Here is a 22,532-nt window from a genome sequence, read left to right on the forward strand (position 1 = left end):
ACCCCGCTCCCGCCTCCCAGCTGCTCCTCCCTCCCACAGAGTGATTAGGCTCTCCCCTCTCGCCCCAGAGCTGTGACCGTCCTGAGACCCTCAGAAGCGGTCGCTCCTCACGCTGCTCCCTGATCCCACTCTGGTATCGTAGCACTATACTGCCTGAGTGCTCCTTGCCTTCATTATCAGCTGCCCATTGCTCGCATTGCCCCTGCAACCATTTTTGCCTTATTAGCGCCTTGACTATATTTAGATCGTACCGCTATCGTAGCTGCCTGCTGAGATGCGCTTGCATTGTTTATCGATTTGTGCACTGCTGCCTTTGAATTACTTGTGCCTGATAGTGCTGGTGACGCTTCCCTTTTATTAAGGATTGTTGGAGTCTCGTCCTGTGCGTCTTTTGGCTTTCTGCCATTTTGTTGTTTGTTGTTTGTGCCTTCCAAGCCCGGGTCTCCACCCCACTCCCGCCTCCCAGCTGCTCCTCCCTCCCACAGAGTGATTAGGCTCTCCCCTCTCGCCCCAGCGCTGTGACTGTCCTGAGAACCTCAGAAGCGGTCGCTCCTCACGCTGCTCCCTGATCCCACTCTGGTATCGTAGCGCTATACTGCCTGAGTGCTCCTTCCCTTCATTATCAGCTGCCCATTGCTCGCATTGCCCCTGCAACCATTTTTGCCTTATTAGCGCCTTGACTATATTTAGATCGTAGCGCTATCGCAGCTGCCTGCTGAGCTGCGCTTGCATTGTTTATCGATTTGTGCACTGCTGCCTTTGAATTACTTGTGCCTGATTGTGCCGGTGACGCTTCCCTTTTATTAAGGATTGTTGGGGTCTCGTCCTGTGCGACTTTTGGCTTGCTGCCATTTTGTTGTTTGTTGTTTGTGCCTTCCCAGCCCGGCTCTCCACCCCGCTCCCGCCTCCCAGCTGCTCCTCCCTCGCCCCCGCCCCCTCCGCCATCCACATATGACAGATGCTTTTGCGCGCAGCGGTCGCGCCCTATGCGCGCCGAAGGTGCGCCAAAGGTAAGCCCGTCTACGCCCGTCAGCGCCTGGACCGCGCCCAGTGCCAGGCCCCCTGGCCCCCGCAAAACCCTTCCCACCCGCATAACATACGCATACGACGCCGCAACCCTCTCAGCCCTTAATCCCGGCCGCACACCACAATGCTACCAAGCGGTCCCAGGACACACCCATGGACCCTTCACCTGCCACTCCTGCAAGTTCGACTTCATCAGGACCCACACCAAATCCACAAACTCCAAACAGAGCTCCGACACTAACCACCTAAAGTGCATCCTGCTCAACACCCGCTCGGTCAACAGACACTCCATTGAACTCTGGTACCTACTCAACACTACATCGCCGGACGTCGCCTTCCTTACAGAAACATGGATGAACGCCTCATCAGTGCCCGACATCGCCATAGCAATCCCGGACGTCTACAAGATCATCCGAAAAGATCGGACCAACCAAACAGGAGGAGGCATCGCCATCGTCCATAAAACACCATCCGCATCACGACCAGCTCCGACGATAACCTCGCTACCGCCGAACACCTTCACTTCCAGATCCACACCGACCCCAAAACCACGCTTAGAGGCACCCTCATTTTCAGACCTCCAGGACCCCGGACACAATTCAGTGAAGACATCACTGACTTCATCAGCCCACATGCCCTCCCCTCTGAGAACTACATTCTACTGGGAGACCTCAACTTCTACCTGGAAAAGAAAACCGACAGCAACACTACCACCCTTCTGGACAACCTGGCCAATCTCGGACTTAAACAACTTGTTGACACCCCCACTCACTTAGCCAGACACACGCTCGACCCTATCTTCACCTCCAGCAAGCACATCTCCTTCGATCACACCACAGATCTCCACTGGACGGACCACAGCTGCGTTCACTTCAACTACAAAAAGACCACGACCCACAACCCCCCACAACCTATTCCTCAAAGAAATTGGAACAAAATCACCACCGACCAGCTCTTCACTTCGCTTCACCAAAACCCCCCGGCCAAATCATCGGACCCAAACCAAGCAGCCACCAACCTCACACAATGGATCACCCACAGCGCCAACGAACTAGCACCCTTGAAAAACAATCTAATCAAGCAAGGTAGCAAAAAAGCACCCTGGTTCAACGATGACCTTAAGAAATCCAAGAAGCTCTGTCGTACCCTCGAGAAAGCCTGGAGAAAAAACTAGCCCTGGGCGTAGTGGGCGTAGTGGGGCTTCGCGGAGCTACGTGAAGTGGGTGAAAAACTACGCCCACCTCCGCACTCCGCGTAGCCCCACTACGCACCGCAGGCCTCCCTCCCTCCCGCCTTCCCTAAATACTTTAATTTAAATGTTAGAAAGAATTAAAAGGCACTTACCTTGCCCGCCGCTGCCCGCCTCGTCTTCGGGGCTCCCTCTCTTCATCGCCGCCGTCTTGGGTACTAATGCGCATGCGTGGGTGGCCGCCCATGCGCATTTCTCGTGAGAAATGCGCATGCGCGGCTGCCCGCGCATGCGCATTAGTACCCAAGACGGCAGCGATGAAGAGAGGGAGCACCGGGGACGCGGCGGGCAGCGGCGGGCAAGGTAAGTGCCTTTTAATTCTTTCTAACATTTAAATTAAAGTATTTAGGGAGGGCGGGAGGGAGGCGGCCAGCTACGCACCGTCTGCGGAGCATGCGTTGTGCCGAATTCTACGCCTGCTACGCAAAATGCGTAGAAGCCGGCACTACGCACACTCCGTGCACGGAGCGTAGCTACCCGCCCACCCCTAGAAAAAACCCAACCACTGACAACCTGGCCACCTTCAAGAACGCCACCCGCAAACACCACCAACTGATCCGATCCACCAAGAAATCAGCATTCAAGGATCGACTCGACAACAACACCCAAAACAGCAAGGAACTATTCAACATCGTCAAAGAATTTACCAACCCCACCGCCGGCACCAACGACATCACTCCCTCCCAAGACCTCTGCGACTCTCTATCCTCATTCTTCCACAATAAAATCGCCGAAATACACAACAGCTTTGAAAACCAATCCCAAGACCAGACCACTCCACCCACATCCGAACCAAAACCGCACTCTAACAACCTTTGCGCCTGGAACCCAATCACCACCGAAGACGCCATCCGCCTGATGAACTCCATCCACTCAGGATCGCCAACCGACCCATGTCCCCACCACATTTTCAACAAAGCAGACTCCATCATCGCACCCCATCTCCGCGATGTCATCAACTGTTCCTTCAACTCCGCTACCTTCCCGGAAAGCTGGAAACACGCCGAACTCAGCGCCCTTCTGAAAAAACCCACTGCAGACCCCACTGAACTTAAGAACTACCGCCCCATCTCGCTCCTCCCATTCCCTCCCAAAGTCATTGAGAAAGCCGTCAATAGTCAGCTCGCCGCCTTCCTTGAATCCAACAAATCCCTCGACCCCTCACAGTCCGGCTTCCGAGCCAAACACAGCACCGAAACCGCCCTAATCGCAGCAACAGACGACATTCGAACCCTACTGGACAATGGAGAAACAGCTGCCCTCATCCTACTTGACCTCTCCGCAGCCTTCGACACAGTCTGTCATAGCACCCTCATACAACGCCTCAGCAACGTCGGAATACAAGGAAAAGCATTGGACTGGATCATATCGTTCCTCGCCGGAAGAACCCAAAGAGTCCGCCTCTCCCCTTTTAGATCAGAAGCCACCGAAGTCATCTGCCGAGTACCACAAGGATCATCACTCAGCCCCACCCTCTTTAACGTATACATGAGCCCCCTTGCATCCATTGCGCGCCAACACAACCTCAACATCATCTCCTACGCAGACGACACCCAGCTGATCCTCTCCCTCACCAAAGACCCAAACACCGCCAAAACCAACTTACATGAAGGAATGAAAGAAGTAGCCGAGTGAATGAAGAACAGCCGTTTTAAACTAAACTCTGACAGAACGGATGTCCTCAACTTAGGGTCATCCCCCTCTGCCTGGGACGACTCATGGTGGCCTCCGGCCCTAGGAACCGCACCCATACCTACGGACCACGCACGTAACCTGGGCTTCATCCTGGACTCCTCCCTCTCGATGACCAGACAAGCCAACGCCGTCTCATCATCTTGCTTCAACATCCTACGCATGCTCAAAAAAATCTTTCGCTGGATTCCCACCGAAACAAGAAAGACGGTCACGCACGCACTGGTCACCAGCCGACTGTATTACGGAAACACCCTTTACGCCGGAACCACAGCCAAACTACAGAAAAAACTCCAACGCATCCAAAACGACTCAGCCAGACTCATATTAGACATCCCTCGGCAAGCTCACATTTCCAGACACCTGAAAAACCTCCATTGGCTCCCCGTCAACAAGAGAATAACGTTCCGTCTCCTCACCCACCCACACAAACCCCTCTACGACCTAGGACCAGAATGCCTCAACACGCGAATGTCCTTCTACACCCCCCTCCCGCCAACTACAATCGTCCAATCAAGCCCTCGTCGCAATTCCGCGCATCCATAGATCCACCATGGGGGGAAGATCCTTCTCCTACTTAGCGGCCAAAACCTGGAATTCTCTCCCCACCCACCTCCGCCTTGCACAGAACCACCTTTCCTTCAGAAAGCAACTAAAAACTTGGATATTCGACAAGTAAAGCATCCCCCTCCCTCAAGCGCCTTGAGACCCTCTGGGTGAGTAGTGCGCTATATAAATTTTTGAACTTTTTTTTTTTGAACTTGTATTCTTTGCAGTAGGCATATTAACCCTCTGCACAACTTTATGCCACCAGACAAAACTCGTATCTCTCTCTCCAACAGGAACATTATCCACTAGAGTTATCTTGACATTTTTATTGTTGCTTGAAAGCTGTATGCACAAGGAATTCTACAGAATGTGTTTTGAAATCGTATGTTTTGCAAAGCACAGCACTCCTCTATGGTCACTGCCCCCTCCCCATGTCAGTGCCCATTGCAGCTGCACGAGTCTCACTGCCCTAAAGCCAGCCCTGCCTAGCTATATGACTACATGCACAATATACCAAACCCAAAGCAAACCACAAAACTTTCTTTCTTAGTTACCTTCTAACATTATGGCACCCTCTCCTACAACACAGCTGCACCACATCTCAGTTCTCACTTATCCATGGTGAAAGACCAGTACATCCCTTCTGTAGTGAATTTTAAAATGAACATCAACCAAAGTGTAGACGAACATACAGTGTCTCAACACTGTAAATCCGTGTATGTACATGCAATTTCTGCTTCCACTTTTTAAGGTCTGTTTCTAGCATCTGCAGGGTATTAAGTATATCCCTAAGGACTCCGGAACCTTTAGCTATGCAGTACCCCTGATTGTTATATAAATGCCTCCCAAGTGGTCTCGATACTATTCACCGAGTCTTTATTGCGCTTAAAAAAATCAGTTATCTCCTCCCGCAGCTCTTCCTGGAACACTGTGTCAAGTAAACTAGAGGGATGGAGTCACCACGGGCTGCGAGGTGTATTGAAATCAGCAGAAGAGAGCGTCAATACCACCCGCGCATGATCCGAGTACGTTCTAGCTAGATGCTTCACTGTCTTTATTGCAGGGGCCATCCCTCTGGACACTAAGTAATAGTCTAATCATGCCCATGTCTGCGCCTGCGCCATGAAATGCGTGCCCTCCTGTGCATTTGGATGTGTGTGTCACCAGGCATCGGTCAACTGGTAGGTGGAGATGATGTCTCTCAGTATTGCCTGCACCTTGGTGTAATGGTGCGGTGTGGGCTGCGATCTGTCTAATCCGGGTCAATAATTCACATTAAAGTCGCCTCCCCAAACAACGTGGGAGGAGTCTATCTCAAATATCTTAGCCCACAGTCTATCAAAATACCCCGGTGCGTCTGTGTTCGGTCCATAACAGCATGCCGACGTGACGGTTATAGTGCCTAGGCGGCCCCACGCTAGACAATACCTGCCCTCCAAATCCCAGGAGGTTCCCTCCATCTGAAAGGGGACCTGTTTTTTTATCAGTATCGCAGTTCCCCGTGCATACGTGGAATTAGAGGAGAAAATTAATAAATATTTATAAGAAAGATAGTGGAGTTGAAAATCACCCAAACAGATGGGGTTAGTAGTTGGGGGGCGCTAGAGTGCACGCAAACAGAATGGCCGCACCGATGTGAAGCTCCTGCTGCCTGGAACCCAAATCCTGCATTTATCCTGGTCCAAATGTGCATAATAATCGCTAAAATTGGGCACGATTCAGCGCTAACCTGTCTCTCCACTCAGTGAGAAAGTCAGAAGGTTTTAAGGTTGTCAGCTGGAGCAGCGGGCCACGAGAGGTATCAAAATACCCCGGTGCGTCTGTGTTCGGTCCATAACAGCATGCCGACGTGACGGTAATAGTGCCTAGGCGGCCCCACGCTAGACAATACCTGCCCTCCAAATCCCAGGAGGTTCCCTCCATCTGAAAGGGGACCTGTTTTTTTATCAGTATCGCAGTTTCCCGTGCATATGTGGAATAAGAGGAGAAAATTAATAAATATTTATAAGAAACAGAGTGGAGTTGAAAATCACCCAACAGATGGGGTTAGTAGTTAGGGGGCGCTAGAGTGCGCGCAAACAGAATGGCCGCACCGATGTGAAGCTCCTGCTGCCTGGAACCCAAATCCTGCATTTATCCTGGTCCAAATGTGCATAATAATCACTAAAATTGGGCAGGATACAGCGCTAACCTGTCTCTCCACTCAGTGAGAAAATCAGAACGTTTTTTAGGTTGTCAGCTGGAGCAGTGGGTGACGAGAGGTGGGAACGCACTGGCCGCTGGAACGGAGGGTGGTCGCGAGGTAGCAGCCGCGGCCAGGAAAGGCCGAGGCCTCTCACGTGGATGCTGGGCCCCAAGACCTGTGAGCAGCTGAAAAAGAGTGTGCAAGTCCTGTGAGTGGCGGACGACTGCTGAGACCTGTCAAGCAAAGAAGGAGGGAGCTGCGCAGAGATACGAGGCAGCACGGCAGCCGGGTTGGCTATTGGCGTACTGCGAGACGAAGCGGGCTGGTGGAGAAGCGAGGCCATAATTACGGAGACGAAGGGCAGGATCGCTGTGGACCTGCCGCGAAGGCCCCCCCCGAGGTGAGCAGCAGCCAGCGGGAGCACTGGCATCGGCTGCCGGGAGCAGGCGCCGAGGGCAGTACACCACGGGGGAGTGCAGAGAAGAGGAGAGAGCACAGTAACGGTGGGGGTCAGCACAACCAAAGTGGACCTGCAGTCGGGACCCACAGGGTCGGGCTGAAAGAAATAGCCCGTAATGTGGACAAACCCAGGTCAGGCGGCTGGCAGAGGGAGAACATAAATTAAACACTGTGGCACACAGAGGCAGAAACTGGACATTGGACCCCGGGAGCCAGAGGGGGAGAGCTGCAGGGCATTGGACTATACGGTGGAAGAAAGGAGAAGAGAGGCGTCTCATTTACGCGGCAAAGGCGGAGGCCCTAGGAAATAGATAGCGGATTGTGCCAGGTGGAGGTGCAAACAAGCAGACAAGTCTAGGCCTCACGACACCTGAGGGAAAGGTCGCCGCCACGTGAAAGTACCCTTCTTTCTTTCTTTTTCTGTCACCATACAATCCCATTTATTAAGCTCTTCCAACTATGTGGGTCTGGGCCTCAGCATCATGGTTTTTGCTCAACAAATATAACTTCCTAACATTAAGGCTACCCTCTAATGGAAATTGCAAAACTCCATCTTGAGCAGTGTATTTCCATGTACAAGTACAGTCACCAATCTTGTTCATCATCTCGTAGGTTGGCTTTTCTTCTGCTGGTAATTTCTGACCCTCCCTAGATACAACAGTAACCCTAGGATTCACCAACAAACGTACTATTGTTTTCAACTAACTTTCATTCAAAACAAACTCAAAAATCACTCCGAAAACAGAAGAAACATAAATGCCTCACAGCTTTGTCAAGGGTCAAGCACAGCTTTTTCAGTAACCAACCAATCAGAGCGCTGTTCTGTGATGACGTTTCACCTATCCCAGCGCGGCTCCCTGGCTGAGCAGCTGATCACAGCACGACGTATCTGTGAACAGAAAACAATCATGAAACCTTTTTAAAACCAAATAACGGAAAACCCCCTTGTCTGTTTACCCTAGAAAGAAAGGAACAGTCAATAAATCAAGTAAAACAATTCAATCACAAACCATGAAACTTCAGATATGAGTACAAAACTCAAAATCAAGAACAGAAAACCAAGGAATTGTCTACAAACTACTTCACTCACGCTAAGCAGACTCCCATCCAGGCGTGATCTACTTTGGTCAGCGCACTTGCTCCTGTGCACTCATGAGCAAGAATCACCAACTCAAATTAAACGTGCAGCCTCGAAAAAAGAAACTGGTTATTTCAGAGTCCTTATCAATGTGCAAGTAATGTACACATCACAATTACAGACAAAGGTAACCAATATATCTTTAGATCTTGGATTTCGATTAATCCGATAACGAAACCAACCAATAAACCAGTAGAACCTCAAATGCATTTACAAATATGAATACTGCATCAGCACAATAGTGACCAATCCAGCAACTGAACCCACAATCCTCATCGCATAGCAAAACAACCCATAACAGAAGCAAACATCCATCTCATAAACTCATACTTCCATGCACACTCACAAACTCAATTCTCCCTAGTCATAACTACACTCCAAATTGTTCAGGAATGCATAGCCAGTCACTTCTTAGGAAGTTCTAGTGCTGTAAATTGTGGCATAGTTCCAAAACTCCTTTCTTCCATTGGACCAGGCATTAAATCATGGGAAATGTTTTTGGGACGGCTACTAAAAACAAAGTGGTCTTACACAATCATCCTGAACTACTACGTTTGTAGCTGGCAAACCCCAATATTCCACCGAACCCCAATATTTCCATCAACCCAAAATTTACCTCTGATGGCTTGGCTCTAATACTCTTGATCCAGTGATAAGAGTCACCATCCTCCACGACATCAGGCCTAATAAAACTAGCAGATTAAATCAAATAGTGACTGGGATCACCCAAAAACTAATTTCTAGAACAATAAAAAGTTGTAAAGCAATTATTACAAAAATATTCAGTACAGAGGAAATGCTGTAGAGGGGTTCAGGAGGATGAGTTTCACCTTGTCTTCCCTGTCCAGAATATTCCAGATGTCATCTGTTGCGGCAATAGGGGCAGTTTCTGTGCTTTGATTCCACCCAAAACCAGAGTGATTGGAGGGAAGCAGTTGGTGGTCAATGAGGTATTCAGTGAGGTGCTTGCTGACTAATTTCTGTAAAACCTTTGCAGGGAATGGTAGCAGGGAGATAAGTCTGAAGTTGGCGAGCATTGAAGGGTATGTGGATGGTTTCTTCAACAATGGAAGACAGTTATGTGTTTCCAAGTATCTGGGAAGGTCACAGAAGAGGTGGTGGTATTTAGATTGGATGTGTCCATAGCTCTGATGCTCTGCAGTACTCTGGACTAGGGTGGTTGGGGCAGGGGCCTCGGACTTCGTGTAAGCAGCAGTTTTCTCTAGAGTGATGATGGGCCATGTGGTTAGCATTGGTTCTTTGGATAAGATCGGGAGTTGTTTGGTGAAATCTGTCTTTCCAATTATTGGTTGAAGTTGCTATAAATGGCTGTGATTTTGCTGCTGAAGAATTGATGGAGATTGTTGAAGAGGTCCTGCAAGGGAATGATCATTTTGGGGGTGGCGTCTGGTGAGATGAAATGCATCACACCGGTGAAGATTCCTTTTCTACTATTGGTGCTGGTATTGATGGAGTCTGCCAGTGCAGTGCTTTTTTTGATCTGGATCATTTGGTGGTAGCTTTTTGCTCCTGTCGGTTTTGTCCTTGATCATTATCCATTTGTGTTCTAGTAGTTAGCAGTGGCATTTCATCAGACTGAATTCCTCTGTGTCCCAACTGGAGTGGGGTGTAAATCTTGTTTTATTGCTGTGTTAGAGGCAAGCCAGGTAGTCAGCGCAGGAGGCGATCCATTTGTGGAAATTCTTGATACGTTTGGAAAGGTTGTTACTATGCTCAGGTCAGTTGTTGAGAGCATTCTGTCATCCCCTGTCAATGATTCTGTTCCAGTTGTGGTGGCCTGGTCTGGTGGCGGTGCATCTGTGTTAGACTGGGACCGGGGTGCTGAGTGTGACAATGGCGTGTTCTGTCCAGGACACTAGTGTGGAGTTGTTGACACTAATGTTATTGAAGCTGGTGAAAATAGACTCCAGGAAGTATTCAATGGCATTAGTAGGTCCCTTTCCACGATTGGTGTGGCCCAGGCTTATGAGGTTATTCATGAGTACATTTGAGTTGGGGTTAGATTGGTTTTCCAGGTGGAAGTTCAGGTCTCCAGGTAGGATGTATTTGCTAGCGTCAAGAGTGAGTGGTGCGAAGAGTGCCAATTGGAGTGAAATTGGTTGTGACATGGATCTTGAATGACAGGTGGTCCATGTTGGAGATGACATGCCCGTGGAGTTGCTGTAGCTGATGGTGTTCTTATATTTGATGGTGATTCTGCCTTCAGGTCTGTGAAGTCTGTTTTGCCTGAGGATCTTGTATCTGGGAGTAATGGTGGTGGTAATGGCAGCTGACGATGAAGGGTTTGATCCAGATTTCATGAGGAAAAGTTAGTCCTGCCGTTGACATGCAAAAGGTCTGTGATCTCTGTGTTGTGTTTGGTGAGGTAGCAGGCATTGATAAGTCTGCATGAAATTGTTGGGTGTGTAAGTGCAAGAAAACTTGCAGGAAGTGCAGTAAAACACTCCCTCTGTGTTGTGTGGGGTAGCAAGGTAGCAGCATGTAGAGCAGTACTCTGGTTTAGGGCATGAAGGGTTGCAGCAGGGTAGCGGTGGGAGGGCAGAGGACCAGGGTTCCCTGCACTGGGGATGGTCCAGGTGCTGGGGCACAGACAGGCTTGACTTTGGGTGTCTCACTTTGTGCATACACTGCGCATTCACACTGCGACCAGCATTAAGTAAGTTCTGAGGGAGAGGAATCATGTCAATGCCTGTTCAGATAGTTGATGGGAAATCCATTGATGTCACTTCCTGCGCAGATGCATGATGGTAAATCCAGTGATGTAACTTCCTGTTCTGCTTGACACGTCTCATCCAAATCTGGAGGATGGACTAAATTTTCATGCATATCTTAATTTATGGGACTGTGCAATTTGAGACAATAATGTGAAGTTCGTGTCCGTCAATTGAATTTGCTTGTCCAATAATAATGAACTCTATTTTTGTAGATCAAATCTGTCTGTCATTTACTCGCCAAATATATGCTGACTGCTTGGACCAGGACTGGTCCTGTCCCTGTAGGAACTTTTTGAGCTCCCGACTGGATCTGTCTCTGTTTAATAAATCATATACATTGAATGAAGCTGTAACATTCTCAATAAAAATGACACATGCTAAAGCCTTAACGGTTTATTCAAAGATTATAAGAGCAGAAACATATAAACTGGAGCATCAATCATGTCAATATAACATCACATAAATCATGGATGCATAGATACTGCAGAATATCCAGCATAGATTCACCTTCTAAAAGTAGGAAAAGGGGAACTGCACAACCCTGAAAAAGCAGGTCCTTTTATAGAAGTTTAGACAAAGGATTTCAAATATTCACTACACAAGTACATTGTTCCCATGATATGCACCAATGGGTAACAAGTGAGAAGAAGCATTTCTCTACAGAGTACGTTTGAAGATTATTACATAATACTATTTAATTCAGTTTAGATGTTCAGAGTCTGTTCAGGTGTCACGACTCGACACATAGTAGGTATTTCAGCCTGGGAAAACCAGGTTGTCCTTCATTAGGTACAGTGTGTTCAGTGTGACTGGTAAAATCTCATTCTTTCTGTGTAGACCTCACAATTCTTTATTACAGCTGGGCAAAAAACACCGGCAGTGATCACGCTGTGCATTACATTACATTCAAGATGGAAGAAAGTATGAAATTGGCATATGCTAGCATAGGCGTGATTCCGCATGCAATGAACACTACAATTCAGAAGAACAGATACCACAGAGCGCTCCCTCTGTGTTGTTTGGGTTGGCAAGGCAGCAACATGGGGAGTAGCGGACAGAGTTGAGGTGGCAGGTGACTTGCCTTTTGTACTCCGGCTGTTTTACGCACACTGCATATTCATGCTGTGGCCGCCATTAGATAGGTCATGGGGGAAGGAGTGATGTCACTTATTGTGCAGATGGATGGTGGGAAATTCATTGATGACACTTCCTATTCAGATTGACACGTCTCATTCAAATTTGCAGGATCCCCTGCATATCGAAATATGTTTATGGGACTGTACAATTCGAGACAATTATGTGAACTTATTTTCCGTCAATTGAATTGGCTTGTCTGATAATAATTAACTCAATTATTATAGATCAACTATCTCTTAGGCTGATTGATCCCGTCAGGGAACCCTATTTCTTTGTATTTGATTGTGCCTAGGTTATGCTAGGGTTATACAGGCTTCACCTGTGATCATATGATCCGTGTTCTTTGGAAGTTTGTACTTTAACTGTCTATGGTGTATCCCTACTTTACAAAGTAAGTTTTCACTGAAGCAGCTTGTAATAAAAGCTCTTGCATTGTCTGTTCAGTACTAGTAGATAAGCAAGTACTTCTTTTGCATTTGGTCTGTCTCATTGATTGTTGAGGTGTGTGTGTGTGTGGTCCTGTAAATTATGAAAATCTGTGAGTCAGAGGAACAATGAATGGATGCTTTCGTTAATGCACTCCCTCATCCATCATCAATGCACCTAATTACTCTTAACCACGTGCTTAGTCACACATCCTTGCACCTATGCTTCATTTATCCATCAGTTAACTTGCATTCACCCACTCATCTATACAAATTATCAGAATACTGCATACAAATGAAAACCACCAATCAATAAAAGAGGCATTTTAAGTTATAAGGCAGACCTACAGGTTTTTTTCCAGTGCTTAAACATCTCATACAACAGGCCCCAATGATCCTGGAAAACACACGCAAAGTCCACTCACACGTCACGAGGCTCTTCATTTTAACTGTCCTAGTACATTGGAGAAAGCCCACCAAGCTGAAGCAGCGACAACCTCAGCGCTCGACGTCTTAGTCGCAGGAAGGATATCTGTTAACTTTACTCCACTTCAATGCTCTGTACTTTGAAAAAGGAGTCCTTCTGTCAATTCACATATTTCAGCAGGATAGACATAGTCCATGTTCGGAAAGCCATTAAGCGTCCTTATATTAACATTTCCATGTAGACATAGCCATTTGCTTGCCTAAATTGGACATATATACACCATTTTCAAACTCCTCACATGAAGTTCAGTACAGACACTTGCACAGCATTTGATGTAGGAAGATGTATAAACACACATCCAATAAATATATGAAAACATGACAGAACCTCCGTTTTACCAAGGCTCTCATAGGGTCTCACGCTGTTGTAAGAATTCCAGGTGGGCAGACGAACCCCAAGTAATCAACAGCGCGAGCTTGAGGATACCTCCTCAATGCCGTTTACATCCCACACCTTGAATAACTGAGTCTCCCTACCCCTCCCCTGGCCAGTAGGAGGGCAGCATAAGGAAGAGAAAAGCGAGAACCCAGTAACACAATTCACACTTCATCTACAATCCATCACTTTTGTCCTCTTTTTAAAACGACAGCATTACCGCCTGGGAAACCCTTGCGACTTTAAATTAAAACATATGCTTTTACACCAACATCGTTGTTAATTAACTCTGCTGTGCCCAGAGAGCAGTGTATATGTCACAAAAGTATAATTAGGTTCACCAAATCTTGTGCATGTTTTCTTTATGTGTCACACTCACCACAAAGCTTCACGTTTACTGTTTACTTTTTTCAGACATTCAATAAGAGTGACAGTTCAACAAATGGTGATGAAAGCGGAAGTTCTAGGCCACTTACACGTGGTAAGAAAATATCATGCACGATGATGCCTTTCTTTATAAATTGAATATTTCGAGGAAAGACTTTCATAAAATTTGTCTGAAATTATTACCTGTTGATTTTCTTTTACAGTTTTATTTTGTTATGGATTTAGTTTGTAATCGCATCATTACAGCCCGATTAAATCAAATATTAGTCTCACCACCACAATAGCATACATATTTAGCAAAAAAACAAACAAACATTGCAGCACTAGTGATTTCACCTGTTTGAGATTATTCCGAAAGTGTCTTATTATACTCTCCTGTCATGCGCAGCCGGAACAGGTCACAGCGGTAGGTGGTGGTGCGGGTAGGGGGTGAGCGTTATTGGGGAAACTGGACAGATGACAGATAGGGAAAGCAATGCAACGACCGCAAGGTAAGTGGTTTTATTTATTTTACTTTCCCTATCCGGTCATCTGTCCATGTTCCCCCCTTCTGGCCCACCGCACCACTGCCTCACCACTGTTACCGTGCCTGCTGCGCCTGCCTTTTGCATATATTTCAGCAGGATAGACATAGGCCATATTCAGACTGCCATTGGGCATCCATGTATTAACATTTCCATGGAGACATCACCGTTTGCTTGCCTAAATTGGACATATACACATCATTTTCAAACTCCTCACGCACACATAGAAAGCCTCACACAATATTGTCCCAACATACCTCAACAACCGCATGAACGCTCACAAACCTACCAGACACCTATGCTCAGCAAGCCTAAAACTTTCTACACCCCCTCACATGCACAGGACCAGATCTGATAGTCCTGCCTTCTCCTACCTTGCTTCTAAAGCCTGGAATTACCTGCCCCTGCACATCAGTGCCGCATCCCCAGTTCTTGAAATCCACAAGAAACTGAAGACCTGGCTCTTCAGCTAGTCCCTACCTTGGCCTAGCCCATACAGCTCCTGCTTCAGTGCTACTTTACCCTCCTGGGTGACTTCTGCGCTATACAAATAAACTCTGCTTTTTTCTTTTCTTTTCTTTTCTTTTTTTTACTCATTTATTTATTTGTTTCTTTCTTTTGTTCTCTCTTGTCCGATTCTTTCTTTCCCTTCATAGTGCCCTCTTTCAATTCCATCCTTAGGTTTTTTCTTTCTTTCTTTCTTTCTTTCTATCTTTCGTTCTTTCTTTCTTTCTTTCTTTCTTTCTTTCTTTCTTTCTTTCTTTCTTTCTTTCTTTCTGATATTTGTGAGCTTTTGTGGGATGATACGTGAGGGTCTACAAATAACGTATTGCAATTTTAAAGTGACCCTGCTTACTGGTTACTTGTATTCAGAGCCAATCTCTGCTCTGCAATAGATGATAGAGTAGGGGTTCACAAAAAAACTTTAATGAGCCCATGCATGCAAGCTGGACTTGTTGTTTAAAGAGTACTGCAGTATATGATGGTTCGTGAATAGATTATTGGTTCATGATATGATCCATGCCACGCCACTGGTAACCAGACAAAATAATTTGCGAACAGACAGAAACTACTTCCAAAAAACTGCTTTTCCCCTTGGAGTTTTCCCAGCTCTTAATTCTTGAATTTAAAATATGACTACATAGGAAGTACTTCCAGGAAATAGCTGTTTCCCTTGAATCATGAGTCCGCCTGTAGCTCATATGATGTGAACACAACCACAAAGTACTATCAAGAAATACCTGTTGTGCTGTAACTTTACTTCACTCCACGCAGAGCCAAGATTCAATGTAGTCAAATGATACTAAACAGAAGCAACAGTCAAGAAAGAGTTGTTAATCTTTGAACTTGAATCTTCTTTGCAATTGTACGATGTAAGAAGCGCCATTATATGTTAATTAAGAGTGAAAACGTGTTAGTATTTCAGCTCCTCTGAACTATATGCATTGCTGTTAGTTGGAAAAGAGCAATGGGGCATATTATCAAGGCGGTTTATCTCCGCTTTTTTGGCTTTAAAAGTCAAGAAAGCGGAGATAAAATTATCTCCCTATTAAAATTATCTCCCTATTACCTAGCTGTCTCTAACACCAGTTAGAGACAGCTAGTAGGAGATAGCGACCATCTTGGGCCCCACTTTGCATGTCAGTGATATTTATCACTAATGAGATGCAAAGTGGGCGTGCCAAGATGTTAGAGACTGAAAATAGTCGCTAACATCGCTATCTCCTATTACCAACTTTTGGAGATATTCGCGCTAAGCGGGAATATCTCCAAAAGCTAACACCTGCCCTGAGCAGTTCTTAGCCATGTTATCCAATGGGAGGTGGATAACATGGCTAAGAGCATTAGCTCGCTAATGCATGAATTTTGCGGACTTTTCAGTGATATTCATGCTTTGCGGCGATTTTTACCGCATTTGCGTTAAACCTTGGTAATACCAAGGTTTATTTGCGGTAAAAATTGCCGCAGCGCTGCGGTAAATTTTTGTCTCTAACCAAGCAATAGTGATAATTATCGCTATTGCTTGGTAATATGCCCCCATGTTCCCCTGCAAACTCCTCCGCTGATTTGGATATTGTGGCACAGAAGGAGACTCAATAACAACTTGCGGAAATTAATTGGGATTACAGTGCAAAGAGTCAAGTGTTGAAAGACAAGTGCACTACCGGAGATCACTCTTGGGTCCCTATATGTCACAGTCAATGTCCTTCAGAGGTTGAAAGAAGCAGACATCATGCAGGGGGAATTATATACCACCAGACCGCCCTGCCACTCACCTCTAGACAAGGTATTTTGTTAATTACAGTTTAACGAGACAGATAACTGTTTATAAAACGTTATGATAAAATCAGGAACTGATACGCAAGCAACTTTAAAATATTTAATTGAGAGATATAAAACACAACAAAACAACTGACTGTCATATCAATATTAGGAGAGCTCCCTCCAAATAAATTTTTTTAAACTCCATTGTATTGTTTCCCCTAACTCATGAACTCATCACGTATAAGGATGTAATTTAGGAACAAATCTTCAACTTAACATATTTGCCACCCGACCTCTAAAGAGTATCCTATTATCAAAGCTCAGATCAAGTCAAGTATGAGCAAGATACAGATCTACAGAATGTACAGCGCTTACCGTGGGCTTAGTTTCTAGTAGTGTTTGTGCACATGAAGTGTAATTTATGCACATGATAAACATAATTTGTAAATTGAAAATGGCATTCCTGATTCACTGATTCAGGGTGGGTGGGATTTTACTAGTGCATATGGGAATTTGTCATAAAGAAATGACGGCATCAAAGTGGATTTTGCTGTGCAGGAAAATCTAGTACTATGAAGGCTTGGGATATTCCTATCTGGAAACTTAAAACTTCACCCCAAAGATTTCCAGATTTGTTGGTATTCAACAATAACGCGGAGTTCTGTTTGCAACTGGTTAAGCCAGCAATTATAGTTCAATCAAGGCAGCTACAATTGTATTTTCAAAGGAGCATGCAGACAGAGCATATGAAAATTGATGAAGTTATAGAGGTAGGGAAACATTTTCAAAGTCGAAAACAAGGTTTAAGTGTAATTGCACTTTTTGGCGCATTTCTGCCTGGGGAAATGTACTCCCAATACTTGCCAAGTTGTGAAAATACACATCAGAATAGATTTGTGAAGATGCGTCAGTCACAGGTTCCAATGAGTACCCCTGCAACTCTTTCTGAGTTCCAGAAGTTACACATTTGCTCCAAAGTTAGGCATGAACCGACTGGAGCATCGTTTTAGTTTTCTCCCTTTACTTTAATAAACCAGTGCCTATATACGCTCACAATCATCAAGCTGTCGGTCTTGCTATGCCAATGTTGAGCAAGTGATGCGATCAGCTTTACTAGTGCCCACTTGACCATTTCAGGAGTGTAGAAAGCAATGAAAACATTGCTTCCTGTATGATCTTTACATTCAAGCTGGTTTTTCAAATAACCAAGTAAAATGGAAGGTTTCCTAATGGGGTGTTTTGAATGATAAAAGGAAATAATTCATCCTTTTGTAAGAAACCCCTCACTCACCAACCTAGTGGTGACATGCTTCATCATCAGAGTCCACCCAGGTGGCCTAGCGTCACCAGGGTGTGCTTCAACACCTGAGGTACAGTGGAGCAGGTTGTGAATGTAAGTGCAAAAAAATGGAATGTTAAAAATTGTCCTGGTTTAACTTATAAAAATGTGAATTTTATTTTAAAACAACTGGACAATATTAAAAGGGGTGGCGAGATACTGAGAGGGAAGTTACGGCCAAAGTATCTCTATATGTGTATTTGTGTGTTGGTCAACATGTTTCTACCATAAGGGTGAGTACCCGGTATTCATCAAGCTCGAGCAGCGGACGGTAGAAGTAGGTTAATTGCCCCACGCGCCACCAGAGAACTAATATGTTCAACTGCATGATGTGACTACCCCCTGCCCGCAGAAGCATTTAACAGCACACTAAGAAGTCTTTTGCTTTTTAATACCCATGCTCATTTATTTTTGATCGAATATCTAACCATTGGCGATAGATACACGAGGATTTAGGATAGGGTGTGCCTTTTAGGGGGCCCATACCGTCCATCTCCTTGTTTATGGTCCTGATGAATACCGGGTACTCACCCTTATGGTAGAAACATGTTGACCAAAACACAAATACACATATAGAGATACTTTGGCCGTAACTTCCCTCTCAGTATCTCGCCACCCCTTTTAATATTGTCCAGTTGCTTTAAAATAAAATTCACATTTTTATAAGTTAAACCAGGACAATTTTTAACATTCCATTTTTTTGCACCTACATTCACAACCTGCTCCACTGTACCTCAGGTGTTGAAGCACACCCTGGTGACGCTAGGCCACCAGGGTGGACCCCGATGATGAAGCATTTCACCACTAGGTTTGTGACTGAGGGGTTTCTTACAAAAGGATGAATTCTTTCCTTTTATCATTCAAAACACCCCATTAGGAAACCTTCCATTTTACTTCTGGTGGTACTCCTCTCTTTGTTTAACTCAGTCCTTGACCAGGGGAATAGGAGTATTCTCCGTTCACCCCGGGTGAACACCATCCCTTGCTCTAACCCCTGTTTTCCAGTTTTCAAATAACTAACCTACCATGACCACGGTTAGACCACACCACTGCTCAGTGCCAGAATACCCTTTTGGTGTTAATGGGCTTTAAAAATACACTTAACAAGATATAGCATGACACAATCGTGCCCTGTTGTGTGATACATATTGTGTTTTAGTGTCATGTTTGTTGATGTGATGACGCAATGCACATTGAGTAAGGCAATGCAGCAGCCATCTTGAAAGTGCAGAAAATAGTGTTTTCATTGTTTTAAGATATCCGAATGCCAGCAGAGTTTAAAGGTCTCAGGCATTGGGAAAGCTAATCAAACCCATCACCTTAGCACGGGGAGTGCTGGATAGTGCAATGGGACATCATTTAGGGAATAACCAAGGCCACCATACAGTGCTGGAGATACTATGAAGAAGCATCAGGAAGGACTGTGGGAAGGGAGAGACAGATTAAGGAAAATATCCAGGACATCACCAAGACTGCCATTTGGTGTACCTAGCCAATAAGTACAAATGAACCCAGGAATCGATAGGGACCAAGGGTAGTAAGTATTTTCAGGAACAATGGTCCCTAAGACAATAAATAGAAAAGAATGCTCTGGAGACAAGAATAATGCACAGGAGTAATCAAATGGATATGTAGTGCACTTTTAATCAAACATATTTATGTGTGGAAGATCAACTCTCTGGGATAATCTTCAACTGGTGTTAAAACACAAAAGCAAACATGCATGAGACATTAAATGCCCATCAACTATATTCACAATGGGTTCACTTATTTACATCAAGGAAAACACTACTGCCCTTAGAAATTATATACACATATTTAGAGGATCAGAGTGTTTAAGGTCGACAACGTTTTGATCCGTGATTAATGCAGGATCATCATTAGGGTTTTACAAATACATGCCCGGTTACATTTATTAGAGAGCAAAGAATACACGTCTTAACTGATATCCTTAGTATAATTAAGAACATCTGCAGAGGAAATTTGGGAAGAAAAAAGGAGAAATGGAAAGAGAAAAAGCAAGGCATATGTACAACTTTGAGCAAGAGATTGTAACTGTACCAAAGTAAAACATGGTATACAAGATAAAAATGCCTATACAGCAGCAATTGCTCTATAGGCAGAGAAAAAAACATGTATTCACCCCCAAACAGAATAAGAGGGGGAATAGACCGCAACCTAGGTATAACGAAATTGGTATTCCATCATGCAACATGCGAAGAGCGACTGGTTATAACATGAAATAAGAAAAATTACACAAATATCTATCATTGTGTTAGAAAGCCGACATGACAGGGGTTCCATTTAGCCTAACAGGCAGTATATCAATAATAGAAAAACCAAATCACGCACTGGAAAAATCGGACAAAATACAAGTCTACTTAGTGTGCAAGAGAGATAAAACATACCAAGGTAGTATTAAAATAAACAAGTATTAGGGCAATCCACAGTGCGGAAAAAGTATGTAAAGTTCATGGGGTTACGTCCCTTGCAGAGCAATCCTCAACAACAACGTTGGGTAATCTACAGGTGGAGGAACACAGCTTAAAAATAGGTATTGCAATGATCTCATTAAACTGGTAAACAGCAAGTAATACTTACCGGCAAGTATCAGTGCCGCAATGCGATTTTAGGAGTCTTTGACCCCAACAGTGAGTCGATCAGAGGAGTGAGTGAAAATGGCTTATAAGTGTGAGAATAAAGGAAGGACTAAGTCGGCAATGTTGTCGGCCATATTGCGCAATAAGAACAACCACACCATATATTTGCAATTAGCATAAAAGGTCACTTTATTAGGTCAGGCAAAATAAATTAGAAACTTGCTACAATAAACATTATTGGAACAAATACCCCATTGTCATTACTCTTGAAACTTTTTGCTATTCAACCAAATATTCCCCACAAGACTTCTCATCAAAAATACCCCATGAAATGCACAATCCAAATCAACCTTACCACCCCACTTCCCCCACCCCAGAGGGAAGGATAAGCCCGCTCCAGACCATCCAACCCCCAAGAAAAAACGCCCCCAATTGAAAATCAGCGAACCAAAAAAAATGCTACCTGACCTAACGTGACTTTTTTTAAAATTTCTTATAGGGAGGGTGAGTGGGTCACAAAAACGACAGCTTCCCAATCTCCTCGCATAAAAGCCACAATGAATCCCTAAACGCTGCCTGCCTTGCTCGCGCTGATAAGCCCTGCCCCCTGCCTGCCTAGAGCCCTCACGCGCTGTGTGGACTGTTCCACCGCGCAAACTTCCCCAAGGGGACAGCGGCTCGTGCCGCGATCCCCTTGGGACCCCCCCATCACGCAATAAGAACAACCACACCAAATATTTGCACTTAGATTAAAAGTTCACTTTATTAGTCCAGGCAACATAAATTAGAAACTTGCTACAATAAACATTATTGGAGCAAAATACCCCATTGTTATTACTCTTGAAACTTTATGCTATTCAACCAAATATTCCCCACAAGACTTCTCATCAAGAATACCCCATGAAATGCACAATCCCAATCAACCTTACCAACCCCCCTCCCCCACCACAGAGGGAAGGATAAGCCGGCTCCAGACCATCCAACCCCCAAGAAAAAACACCACCCAGGAAAACCAGAGAGTTTTCCTGGTCCCCCCCCTTAAACAAAAATTGTTTGCTGCCACAAACCTTAGTGGATATTAAATGAACACCAAAGATTCTCGCACCAAAAGTCTGCCAATAGATCTCTCAACTCCATTAAATAGTATGCCTGGCCAATTTGTGACAAGTGCACCCCATCTTCCCTGAAAAGATGATATTCCGCATCTGTGATGTTATCATGAGCCAAAAACTTTATACCCATTGCAGAACAAAAGATTTTCATTTTCCGATTGAGTCTCCTGCGAGCTCTTTCCATCGCCGTGTGGTTGCGAACTCCTCTCCAATGGTGCCTGTAAATAAATTCCGTCCAAACCAGAGTTGTACCTACCCAGTTATTCTTGAGCACCCCCAAGTCCAATTTCATTTTCTTCAAAATGGATAAACCAGACAATGCCACCAGATAATTTTCCCCCAAATAAATTATTAATAAATCAGGGAAACCTCTAGCAGAAGACAACTCAGAAAGCATAGGAAATAAATCCTCCCACTTCATCCCCCCTTTCCCCTGCCATACAACTTCATGTCCCTTGCTAGGCAAACCAAGAGCTTGGCCATAATTATGCTGTTGTGCAAAGCTGGCTGACCATTTTACAAACAAATGGCCCACTATCCATGTCCGCCTTTTTGATGATACTAAACTTTTAACACGACCTAGGCGGGAAAAAAACGAAATTAGTCCACATTGTAAATGGCATTTCATTTCCTTACATAACGTGTGTAGCAATCAGATTTCCATCTCCCAGTCTTTTTAATGTCATCCAAACCCCAACCCAATCTGTACGCTTCAGTTGCTGCCTCTATCCGAAAAGAGTGAGTCCCAAATAGTGCGTTTTTTTCCCCCAATAATGACAACGTTTTACGCAAAACTGCCAAAAGTTGACCACTAGTAATTTTGCTCCCATTCTTGTGAATGAATATGT

General features: G+C 45.1%; 1 protein-coding gene across 3 annotated transcripts in view; it reads left to right on the forward strand.

Moving 5' to 3' along the window:
• The window catches only part of LOC147685056 (GTPase IMAP family member 9-like), a 492,924-nt gene that overhangs the window by 216,366 nt on the left and 254,026 nt on the right, over positions 1-22,532 (forward strand). For all 3 annotated transcript variants that reach the window (XM_086940940.1, XM_086940941.1, XM_086940942.1), the window contains exon 4: positions 13,872-13,938. In XM_086940940.1, coding sequence (XP_086797066.1) covers positions 13,872-13,938 — 67 coding nt within the window. The remainder of the gene's footprint in view (positions 1-13,871; positions 13,939-22,532) is intronic.

The sequence above is a fragment of the Lissotriton vulgaris genome, chromosome 10, assembly GCF_964263255.1.
Source record: "Lissotriton vulgaris chromosome 10, aLisVul1.2, whole genome shotgun sequence".
Taxonomy (NCBI): Eukaryota; Metazoa; Chordata; class Amphibia; order Caudata; family Salamandridae; genus Lissotriton; species Lissotriton vulgaris.